Below are 12612 nucleotides of genomic sequence, written 5' to 3'. Positions count from 1 at the left end.
GAGTCACTGATACATAACCAAATATTCCCCTTTTGACTGAACAAAAGCTGATATTAGCCTCCCCACCTGTTGTGTGCTTGGGAGAGAGAGTCAAAAGCAGAAGCAGTGAAAGAAAAAAGCTCCTTCTCCTGGGGTGCTGGCTTGCAAAGCAGAAGTCAAAGACAGGAGGGGGAAGCACACACTCACACTGTGCAACTTTCCCCTACTTTCATTTCCAGCAGCGCAAATATTCCTCAAAATATATGAAGACATTTTTCAAGTACAACCTGAACAGCAACAGCTTGCAACACTTGCGACAGCTTTGCAACCATATGAGTATAATGAATATTTACATTAAACTGACATTTAGTTTGAACCTTTATTGATCAGAACAAATGCCAATGTACAGTTCCTGTGAGGAGGATACAGCAGATTCAAGAGGTTCCTGAACAGCAATATGACAAATGAACTACCCTGGTGAAACAGTGTGAGAACCATTAACCTGCACCTGAACATGAAGATAGTTTCTTTCTTTCCAGTTAGCCATTTATCGCTTTAAACCAATTGAGAAATACAAGAATTAGACATTAAAAACTGCTTGGCACGGTCAAGCGGAGAACCTGAATTGAGAAGAACTTTAATCTCCAAAAATAAAATAAATAATGACGATCCTACATAGCCTCAAATATGAATTCAGAATTTAAATGGAGGAGGTGAATTAAGAGAGCTCCTTGTCATCCCTCTCATCCCCCTGTGTATTAACTGCTCCTCGTGATTCATGGACATCCTCAGGAGTTTGGCCAAACACGGCCCCGGTGCGCTTGAGGAGGTAGACTCCAGCATGTAAACCCCCGACATTGACCCAAACAGTGTGCTGCTTCCTCCACAGTCCTCCCATCCTGGAGATAGCCTGGAGACAACATAAATCTTTTAAGGGCAAACTAACAAATGAGACATTTGTTTTTTGTAAGGCAAGATTTTTGCTAAGACAAATACAGCTGGTAGAAGCCTTTTTCCCGTGATGTAGTATCTGAGTTGAGTTAAATCTGCATCACTCAAACTGTGGAGAGTTAGGGACGACTTGAAGATAAATTGATTCTGTGTGCGACCTTTTAAGCAGAGGGACCACATTAAGTTGTTTAAACGTGATGGAGAGCTGCATAAACATAAAAACACTGACATTTACAAACGGTGGCAGCTATAGGATTGTGGTAGTAAACAAAGCCAACATCACTGGCTTTTTCCATTTCACAATAGAACACAGCTTCACTAAATCATTTGAGTCACACAAGGTCACAAGGGTCAATGGTAAACCATGTCGCTGACTGAGGCAGAGTTAAAATATTGTGACCGATGACCCCATTCTGAGGTGGAAAAGTTTTCTTGCTCAAAAGTCAGTTTGAGAATGGCATACCTTTCTAAAGCATGAGGGGAATTTAAAAAAAAAAAAAAAAAAGTATGCAGCCGCCCCCGTGTAAATGAATATAATTTTTGTGGTGAGCAAAAAGTGTCTCAGAATGTGCAATACATCACCAAAACTGGACAGGTAAAGGACAGAAAAACTTAGCCTGATGTGATGAAACTGTATTTCTGCTGAGGCAGCAGATGGTTGGGTCAGAATTTGGCATCAAGAGCACGGATCCCTGAACCCAACCTGCCTTGTGTCGACAGTCCAGGCTGGTGGTGGTGGTGGTGTAATGGTGAGGGGGAATGTTTACTTGGCACACTTTGGGCCTTTAATACCAATCAATTAAGGTTTAAATGCCACAGCCTATCTGAGTGTTGTTGCTGACAATGTGCGTCCCTTCGTGGCCACAGTTTACCATCTTCTTCTAATGGCTACTCCCAGCTTGATAATGCCCCGCGTCACAAAGCAAAAATCCTCTCAAACTGGCTTCATGACAATGACAGTGAGTTCAGCGGTTCCCCCAGTCCCAGATCTGAACCCCGTCGAAACTCAAAGGACTGTTTCCAACATCCTGTTGAATCTATGTCACGAAGAACTAAGGCTGGTTTGAGAGCAAAGAGAGGTTCTGTCTATTAATTTGGTGTTCCTAATAAAGTGCTTGGTGAGTTTAAGTGTAATAATACATTATGACTTTGATATGCATCAACCTTCAATGATGCATATAGAGTGCATTCATAAAGTATTGAGACGACTTAACATTTTGTTATGCTGCAGCCTTTTGCTAAATTAAAAATGAAATGAAATTCATTTTTTCCTCGTCAATCTACACCCTATACCCATAATGACAAAGCACAAACAGAATTTCTAAAAGTTCTGCAAACTTACTAAAAAGTCAATACTGGATCCATACCACACTGACAAGTGTTCAGACCCTTTCCTCAGTGCTTAGTTGAAGCACTTCTGGCAGCGATTACAGCCTCCAGTCTTCTTGGGAATGATGCAACAAATTTCGTGCACCTTGATTTGGGGATTTTCTAAAAGGCTTCTGTGCAGATCCTCTCAAACTGGGGGCCGTCAGTGGACAGCCATTTTTAGGTCTCTTTAGAGATCCCACTCAGGGACAGTCACAGAGTTGTACTGAAGCATTGTCTTGGCTGTGTGGTTAGGGTCAATGTCCTTTTGGAAGGAGAACCTTCGGTCCAGTCTGAGGTCCTGACTGCTCTGGACGAGGGTTTCACTATGGATATCTCTGTGTTTTGCTCCATTCAGCTTTCCCTCAACCCTGACCAGTCTCCCTGCCCCTACTGCTGAAAAACAACATACCAGGCTGCATCTTCATCTTGTTTCTTACAGTCTGAGAGATCTTTAGTTGCCTTTTTTTGCAAACTCCAAACAGCTTCCATGTGTCTTTTACCAAGGAGAGGTTTCTGTCTGGCCATTCTGCCATAAAGCCCAGAGTGCTGCATTGATGGTTGCTCTTCTGGAAGTTTCTCTCATCTCCACAAAGGATCTATGGAGCTCAGCCAGAGTGCTAAACATGTTCTCAGTCACCTCTTTTGCCAAGGTCCTTCTCCCCTGATTGCTCAGTTTGGCTGGGTGGCCAGCTTAAGGTTAAGGCTTGGTTGTTCCACACTTCTTCCATTTAAGCCTTATGGAAGCCACTGAGCTCTTCCTGTGAGACCTTATGTAGACAGGTGTGCGTCTTTTGAACTGACCACAGGCGGACTCCAATAAAGGTGTAGAAACATCTCAAAGACAATCAAAAGAAACCAGAGACACCTGAGCTGACTTCAAGTGTCATAGCAAAGGGTCTGAATAATTATGTCCATCTGATACTTCAGTTTGTCCTTTTTAATAAATAAGCAAAAATTTCTAAATTTATGTTTTCACTTTGTCATTAAGCAGTACTCAGTAAAGCTAGATGAGGGAAAAATAATAATTTAGCTTAAGACAAACAAAATGTGAAAAAAGTGAAGGTCTAGTTCAACAAATGACTGAGGAATGTGGCTTTTTTCACCCTTCCCTTTGGAATGTGATGTGTGACTGCCGACTGTGCTTATAACAAAGGAAGTTCAACTTTTTGTTACCACTACCTCTTTTGTTAAGATTGTGACCAGCCCTGTTCCTCAAACTTTGCTTTTTTAGCCTTTACAACACTGGTCATGTGATGTTACTAACAGGCTGTATATTTGTACACACAGCACACTATCAAGTTTAATCTTGTCACACCTCCATCTCAAGCTCTCCGGGGTGTGGAAGAAGTAGAACAATTGATTATAAAAGAGCGTAGAACATTGTACTGATACTGACCATTGTCCTACTGTACTGTACGTGTAACGCACGTCTGCTTCTTTTTTGTTTTGGCATTGTCGTCATTGTGTTGCCTGTGTGTTTATGGCTGCACCCACTTACACATCTCTGTGTTGTCTGGCATTATTTTATGGTTTTATTGTTAGTCTGAGTTTTGTGCTGTTCTGCCGGCGAATGAATAGTTGTATCCTTAGTAGGTCATCTGATATACATAAAGGCTTCCAACAAGTTTATATCAGCATAAACATTTGGAATAAGCTACAACAGCTAGCATGAATCATTGTCAGGAAAACATTGGCAGGACAGGACCTGCACCACAAGTCTGTATGTAATAGTATTCTCTTTTCCTGGGAAAAAACTGTAGTATCTGCTGAAATTCCTGTATCTGCAAGAGCAATAAGTTACCTTAGAAAAGCATTTCTTGTCCTGCGTCAACAGGACAGCCTTTCCTGTGCCTGGTCTGCACACACGGGCCATTTCTCTAAGACAAGACGGGTAGAGGTCCCAGTTCTTCTTCCTAGAGCCCATTCTTTAAGAAAACAATGGAAGAATTTAACTTCATTGTCAATGTTCTTTTCACTGTGTGGTGCTGCAGCTTTAATAAATACCTTTCCTTCTCAATATCAACTTTTAAATGCTGAATGAAAAACAAGTCCACTGTTAAGTTTTTTCTGTTTCAAAATACAATTTTCAGCCAGCAGCTAAAGCGCTGTGGTTGTGGTAGAATCTGCCTAGACCTTGGCTGGGACATTAAAGTATTCAAAACTTTAACTCAGTGTAATTTCTACACACTATTTTATCAGCCGTGTTCTATAAATGAGTGTTATTGTACCTCTTCCCAAAGGGCATGTCAGTGATGATAATGTCAACAGAGCTGGTCCTTATGGGTAAATTGCACAGATCCCACTGCACTGTGTCAATGGGCAATCCAGACACACTGTTTGAAAGGATCCAAAAATTAATAAATAAATGAAAAACACAAAACATCATGATGATCATTGGCTACACAAAGTTGTGTATGAAAACTACCTCCTACATGAGATGTTAAGCTGTTCACTCTCACCTGCCCTTTTCCGCCCTCCTTTTCTGGATATGACATATATTATTGACTGTGCGGTTAACTGCCATGTCATTGTTGTCACCGGCAACGTAGAATGAACTGCTGAATTCAATGGCGCCCTGGAGAGGTAAAGCATTATAAAATTAGCAGCCTGTGGGTTTCGTTCAGCAAGTCACGTCTGATGATGTTTGGTAATCTGAGTGGTTGGGTTCATTTGCTCATTGCAGCAATCTGGGAAAGGGTGGAGGACGTGATTGTGCATGGATGAAAATACATCACAGCTTGGCAAGTAGCTGAATAAACAGACTACCAAACCACTTGTTGAGTCAGAAAATGTTTTTATTTCCTGATAGCATTACATAGTGGCCAGATATGACAAAGTGGTTGATCCAAACTAAACATGCATACGCTTTCTTGTTTAGTTTATTTTATTTTATTTTTTTACAATGTTTACTAGTATTAGTTCAACATTTGACATTAAACTCTGCAGTGTGTAGTTCGCTTATGAAGTGAACCTGATGTGGATCATCATAAGGCTTGATCCAACTGCTTGTAGATCTTTTGTAGTTGGGCATTTTGGTGCTGTGAAATGATGAGTAGATTTTGTGTAAAGTATTAAGCTCATGACACAGTTCAGACTGTGAACAAATCATGAGGTCATGACAGAGGGCTTTAATGCACACACTGCGATTCTTCTTTATATTGTGCGTTTTCTTCTTCTAAGCAAAACTTGCAAGTATATTATTCAGTCAGGATCAGCGTTAGCACCTTAAGGTATGTCTCACCTCCAGCGGTATAGCTCCAGTCCCACACATTGGATCAAGAATTATATCGGATGCCTGAGGTTTACACAGCCTGTCAACAGACAACAGAGTATGAATGTAACACCAATCTGAAACTGACATCATTATAGCAGCCATGAAAGTCAAACATGCTTAAATGAGTGCTGCTCTAAATCATTCAACACTGACCATTTTCTGCACTCCATCCAAATCTTGCCCTTTTAGAAACAATGTACTTTAGGGCTGATTTTACATCAGTCAATTGTTTTTGATAATTTCTAATAACTTATTAACCTTTATTGCAAAGTAAGACGTGGTCATTCACAATAATCCTAACCTACAGCACTAAGCACCAGCAGAAACAGTTTTAGCTTTGGCCAGAATGCTGAACATGACTCTTGAAAACACAAAGTGCTTCAGTTACTGAACAATACGGCCCTACAGCCATTTACATGACACCCAACAGCACTTCCATCCTCACCATTGTTTGTATCTGGCGCAGCCGTCATTATGTTGTAGATTACAGTGCTGTCAGTCACTTTATAAATAACCCATTAAATGTACAACAATAGAATCTCTAAAGGAGACATCTCTAATAGTACACTTGTATTTTATCCAAGTTATATTTATAGTGCTACTCTTAACACTGCTTAACATTGTTATGATTTGTATTTATTCACGCAGCTCTCATTATACTCTTGTATTCATTGCTTTTGTTTCAATAAGTGCCTTTGTAATTGCCAGTTAAGTGCAAAGAAACTGGTCCTAAAAGTGTATTTAGGATCATATACTGAATGGATATCTATTTGGAAATTTTAAATGCAGCAATACCTGATAACATAGCTTTGTAGGATTCATCCAAATATTAGCCAAACCAGAAGAAGCAAGAGAACTTAATTTAATCCACACACAAACCTTGTCTTCACTTGTCAAATTTCCTATAATTTTCAACTCCTACTTCACAGAGAAATACTGGGAGAGACTCCTTGATAATGTGCACAGAGCATCACCTCTGTATGAGGGGATTGCTAAGTCATTTAGGGAAACTGGAGTCTGAAAATAGAAACATCAAAAACTGCATTCAAATTGTCACATCTCACACGTTTATCTTCATGGAAAATTTTAGCAGTTGTCTCTTCTGTTACGCCTTATAATAAGCACTGACGTGGGACAGAATAGTTTTTCTTGGTTAGTGATGAGATTGGATACACCTGCGTTAAGTCGGGGCAGACATGCCTACGTCACTGTCAACTCGGTCATGTCTTCTTCCCAAGTTCTTGCTCAGGGCGCACCAGACTCAAAGAAAATATTCATTTGCCAACAATCAGTAAAATGGTACTTATCTTGTTACTTGCTCTGTAGTTTGGCCAACTTTGCTTCATTACTACCGAGCAAGACAAAGTTCTCTCATGGATTATGGTTAACTCATGGAAAATAGGTTCCTGCTGAAAAGAATTTGGTGGGCGTTTGTCCCCTTTCATCATCTGCTTACACCCCTTTCTTCATGTGTGTCTATTTGAGTGAGAGGGAGGTGGTAAACAAATACATTTACTGTTAGGTGACAGTCTGCGTTTGCAGCTCCGCAGTATTTTTGTCATCAATTTTTGAGGTAATCATAATGCGTGTCATTATGACAGTTGTTCAAAGATGGAAATGTTTTCTGTGAGTGAAACTTTGTCCTATAAACATAACAACCTTCAATTTTTGAACCAAGATCAGCCTGACAATTAGAATTTTGGACCAACATTTTATTTAAGTTTTATGATTCAGGGGCTCAACTATATTCTTGGGCAGACAGTAGAGTGGACGGCAATTGTTTACAGAACATATAGTATGTGGACGTGCTGCACGGACATCTGCTCTGACCTGAAGGCATGACCAGATGACAGTATTTACATCACATGGATCCTTGTGGCTACACACAGGAGTAAAATATAACCTGAGCTCAGGATCGCATGGTGAAAACAGTGTGAAGGGAGTTACCTGAGCATGCCATAGCACAAGGTAGACCGCAGTGTAGTGGGTCCAAAGTGACTGATGTTTCTCCTGTGAAGACTCTCTTCTGTGAGTGCAATGCCAATCACCACCTCTTCATTGTGTATGTTTAGTAAAACCTACAGTTCAGGAACATAAAGCACATGATTAGAAATCAAGTGTCAATTAATCCATGCACAGATTTTTATACTTTATGGAGCTGAAATGACTGAAAGACAATTCATTTTTATTTGTTTTAAATGCTTCAGTAATTTTTCAATTACTGCATTTCTTTGTCTTAGATGACAACTAATTTAATATCTTTGGGCTCTGAAAACTTGTGATGGGCATTTTTCACATTTTTTTTTATGTTGCATGAACTAACCAGTTAATTAAGAAACTAATTAAAGGATAAACCAATAATGAAAATAATAGTTGCAAACCTCATAGCATAAAGCAATTTACTAATTATTTCAACATGTGTCCAAACATGCATCTAAATAACAGCCAACCAAGAATAGGAACTATAACTGAAATCAGTCTGCACACAAACTTGTTTTTAGTCATCAGATCACACACACCTGGGAACTGCTACCAAGCAATACAAAACCATGACAGATTTCTACAAAATGTAGAAGGCCACATATCATCATCACCTTTTTGCTATAACTAAATAACATAAACATCATCTTCAACCTTTAATACAATGCTGAAGCCTTTTAACATGTAACATCATGAGAACAGCTTAACTTCAGAGTATTTTTTTTTCCCTCCCTAGAAGAAACATTGGTAACGCCTTGCAAGTTTATCTGGGCATGCAGAGTGTTTTTTGGCAAGTGCAATGGTATTCACTTTTCAGCAGTCCAGCCTGAACAAGCATGCCTACCTCTATGTCGAACTTGGTCATGTCTGCTTTCCATTGGAAGAATTCTTGTACGGCTCCACCAAAGTCTCTGGCTGCCTCATTAGAGGAAAAGCTGTGTTTGTCACCGGCCCTGTTGCAAGTCACACGAAACTTGATGAGTTTGGCCTCAGGTGCTGCCTCCTGTGAGTCCTGCGTGCAGGTCTCCATGAGCTGTGTGTCCTCCGCCCTCGTCTGACCTTCAGCTGCTGACACTGCCTGAGGTAGCTCTTGCTGCTCAGTGTCAGCCACGGTTGCATCACTGGCCTCACAGTTGGGTTTTACTTTGGGGGCATTGCCTCCTCTCCGGTGGCCTTTCTTCTTTTTTAGGGTGCTATTTAGTTTCCAGACCTCTAAGGCATTAGTCCAGGGGAGCTTGGAGGCAAGCTGCTGCAACTCCATCAATGTCTCCTCCTGTACAGAAACACAGCGTTACCACACTGACATTAATGCACTTCATGACAGCTACAACAGAATAGAGCTAGCTGTGAGTTACCTTTGATTCCTTGAACTGGTAATGATGATACTCCTCAACCACAACAAACAGGTTGTCCACAGACCTCAGAAGATGAACCTACAGTGGGGAAACAAATGAAAAGACAGACAGATTTAAGATGAGGACTTTCTTGCATTTATACACTTGGCAGTTTCAGTATATCACCACTGGCCTCCAGAAAGAACGTACTGTCATTTAAAAATCAAAGCAAAGTCTTCTGTGGTTATAATGCGATGTAACAGTAAGCAAAGCGTGAGGGAACAGGGCCTCCACCTGCTTTGAGTCTTTGCTTACCTGGAACAGCTTGTCAGTGGTTATTGGAAAGAATACACGGCCACGATCTTTGCTAATTCGTGCATCAACCCCTATTTTCTCCTTGATCTCCTCTGCAGCAGTGTGTTCGAAACCAGTGGGCACAGTTGCTCCAACGGTGACAGTGATGATGTCCCCACTGGTGGCATCGATCTCAGTGGAGGATGGCGGCCCCACTGTTTCAGGGCCCTCATCTGCAGCTCCATCTCCCTGGGAGGACATGCTGCACAGTGGTCTGGCCCTCAGCAGACACAGCTATAACTGAGTAATGTGAGAGACGGCTGGTGCAGAGCTCAGTGTCTCGCATGTGACACCTGGAGAGAGAAAGAGCCATTCACATGTCAATACTGCATTTTTTTTTTTTTTTTTTTTTTCGATTCAGAAGGAAGGCATAGAAAAACATATCACAAAATACCACTGATCGCTAACATGTTGTCATAAGTTAGCGTGAAAAATTGTTCATTTCAACACTGTGAATAGACACCTATCATGTTATCGATGAGTAAGTGATATTACCGGGTAACTTAGCCGGCTAACGTTAGCTTTAAGGAACTAAAAAGTTGGTTACGAATGAGAGGAAAGCTAACGTTTTCCACCGATACGGCACGAACAGGAAAACACTGCCACATAATGATGTGTGTTTGTGTAAAGAGCCCACCGTTTGAGCTGCAGACGCTGATTTCAGTTTTAAAAGAGTCTTTTATGTTTTGCTAACAGGAGTCAGACCAACCTGTCAAACACGAGGCGTCACACGCTGTTTCCGCTCAGCAGCGACAACACCGACGCTTCCGGTCGACATCCTTCAGAATAAAAGCATCAGCTCCACAAATTCGTGGCAAACTAAAGGATTTTGCAGAATAGTAGTTATAGGTCACATGCAAGCCAGGGTTACCAATGGCATAAGAGAGCAACTTCATATTCAGAAAGTATTAAGGAAATATTCACATTACCGGTAGTTTTTTTTCGGCATTTCTGCTCAAAATTGTTGCCAGAATGTCATGTATTGTGGGTGTCAATAAGGGCCTAGGAATAAGTTTTTGACCAAGCTGCACTGTAGGAAGTTAATGCAGCCAAGGTCATATGTCAAAATACCCCCTGTCTCCTGGCTTATTATTTATCTTCACACTAACATACTTACACTGTGTTGATTTAAATAAATAAAATCACAATCCCTCAAAGTTAACAGTGCCCTGTATAGATGGTGACATTTTGCAATTAATTGTTCTGTAGAATTACTGTTTAATTTCTATGAACAAGCTATATTCATTTATTGGTCAACACAAAAACATCCTGCCTGGCTCACACAGATGAACTTGGTTTGTTACTCCCACTTACTCAACTTAATTAGAAAGTCCAAAGAGCACCAGAAACTACGCTATGACAGAATTTGTTTTTCTTTGTGCTTCTGCACCATAAAGGCTCTGTAATTTTTTCAAAGGGATATTTCATAGAGGCCCTAGTTGGGCTGTAAAAGACTACTTCCTCTGTAAAGCTTTGTTTGGTGATAACTAAACATGGGTAGTTTGAAAAAGACAATTTATGTAAATCCTGATTATTGCTGTAAGCTATGTGCCTTCATCAAGGGAATATGATGTTTAACTCTCAAATCGACAAAAAAAACATTTCACATTTAAGAAGCCTTGCTTTTATCCTGAAAGCCAGAGGCCCTGACAGGAAACCCAGCAGTTGCTAGCTCGGATCATCTCGACTATTGTGAAGAAATTTCATTCATCTTTACTAGCTACTACTTCCGGGTATATCTTTACAATGAGTGATCGGCAGAGGGCGCCATTATATCATTTTTTAAAATCTTAGTGTAATAACACTGAACAGGGCCACCCAACCCCACACCAGCCAACATGTGACCAGCAAACAACAGAGAGGGAGAAAGAGAGAAAAGATGGCTGTTGTCACACTAAGAAAAACAGGGTAGGAAGATAAAGGGAGACAGTCTGCACTTTCTCTCTCAGACACCATTCAGTCCCACACACAGTATGCCCCACTGTTAACAATTGTATGGATTTAAGCAAGTAATTATGTGTTGTTATTCACATAATCTGGTGGCTCTTGTAATTCATTGTATGGACATTTGTCTGACGGAAGCACTGCAGCTACAGACCTCCTGCTGCAATTTGGTGAAAATTATAATCTCTATATCGTCGCATATAGCCAGTTTTAGGCTTTTTTTGTATATAGTACAATGGCTTTTTAGCATAGCCCAATGCACTGCCACTGGTTTTTAAAATGCAAAATATCACAGTCTCTTGCATGGATTGTTCCAGCATTGTTACACGAAACAGAAAAAAATCTATTAAATCACCCGTAATCTCATTTAACCATTTATCATTTGTGATGAATGGCGTTTATGTAGAGCACGGTGATTAGAGTAACTGTCTTCTCCTCTATGTCCCATTTTCTTGTGTGATTAACTGAACCTCTGGGCAGTGGAAGTAACAGCTTTTACTTCATGTGAATGTTAAGATAATTCTCTTTCTTTTAGCAAACGGCTGTGGAAGAAAATAAAGAGCAGCTCTGTTTATTCTCAGCAGTTTTCCTAATTACTGTGATTACGTCATGTTTAGATGTATAGCAATTCATTACAATTCCAAGAAAACATTTGTTTTTTTTAAATAAAATGTTTTTTGCCTTCTGGACTTTCTTTGACAGAATAAATACTCTTTTCATAGCTTCTCTCATGCCTCTACACACTGCATACAGTGTTAATTGAGAATGTTTTGTTGTTTTTCAAGTAAACTTCATTCTTTCCAACAAAGTGTGAAGTCTGAGAGACAAGGAGGCGTGTGTTCATGTCAGGGATAGAAAAAGTCCTGCACAACAGATGGCGAGTGTTGGAGTACAGTCAGACACTCCAAAAAACTTTTGCCAACTTAATGATCTTATAAACACTGTAGGCAACTCTTTGCATAATACATGTTTTTATTCCTTCTGCAAAGAGAATAAGCAAAGAGTAGCTTACAGTGAAAAAAAAAAAAAATACTGCAGCTCCAGGTTGGCTGCTTTGACAGGAGATGAAACATACACAACCACAGTCCTTTTTGACCTGTGTGTAATTCAGGGGTTATCCATGCAACACAAGCGGACCTGGTGCTTCCAGCCCTCAAATGTAACTCAACCTCAGCTGCATTAGCATGCAGTGTGGAGAGAAGACAAGCATACAAGCATGAGGGAATATCCTCAAAGCAGACAGGTATGATAAATCCTGTGGGATTTTATGCTGCAATTGTCTCCCAGTTTTGACAAGATCCTTCCCTTAGTATGGTATTGCTTGTTAAATAGGAGACAGTTATGGAGATGTGAGTCTACATCTTAGGGAAGATGCTACTCAACATACCACGGAGCCATCTTTTTCTCAGCGTGAGTGTTTGATGA

General features: G+C 40.4%; 1 protein-coding gene across 2 annotated transcripts; it reads right to left on the bottom strand.

Annotated features, from left to right (window-relative positions):
- Positions 1-344: 344 nt before the first annotated feature.
- thumpd3 (THUMP domain containing 3) lies at positions 345-10024 on the bottom strand. 2 transcript variants are annotated; one of them, XM_071493014.1, is made up of 10 exons: positions 9953-10024; positions 9205-9536; positions 8911-8988; positions 8400-8828; positions 7523-7653; positions 5543-5612; positions 4761-4876; positions 4530-4634; positions 4103-4226; positions 345-889 (listed from the first exon to the last, which is right to left on the bottom strand). In XM_071493014.1, the coding sequence occupies exons 2-10, from the start codon at positions 9442-9444 to the stop codon at positions 698-700; spliced, it is 1485 nt and encodes a 494-aa protein (XP_071349115.1). In that variant the 5' UTR covers positions 9445-9536; positions 9953-10024; the 3' UTR covers positions 345-697. The 2 variants fall into 2 exon arrangements, with proteins under 2 accessions (XP_071349115.1, XP_071349116.1); XM_071493015.1 differs by having other exon boundaries at positions 9881-9995.
- Positions 10025-12612: the final 2588 nt, after the last annotated feature.

This window comes from Trachinotus anak, unplaced genomic scaffold (assembly GCF_046630095.1).
Source record: "Trachinotus anak isolate AG129_WGS33_773 ecotype Australia unplaced genomic scaffold, CSIRO_AGI_Tana_v1 ptg000013l, whole genome shotgun sequence".
Classification (NCBI taxonomy): domain Eukaryota; kingdom Metazoa; phylum Chordata; class Actinopteri; order Carangiformes; family Carangidae; genus Trachinotus; species Trachinotus anak.
Note: the sequence above shows the minus strand (reverse complement) of the source record. Positions and strands in the feature narration are given on the sequence as shown.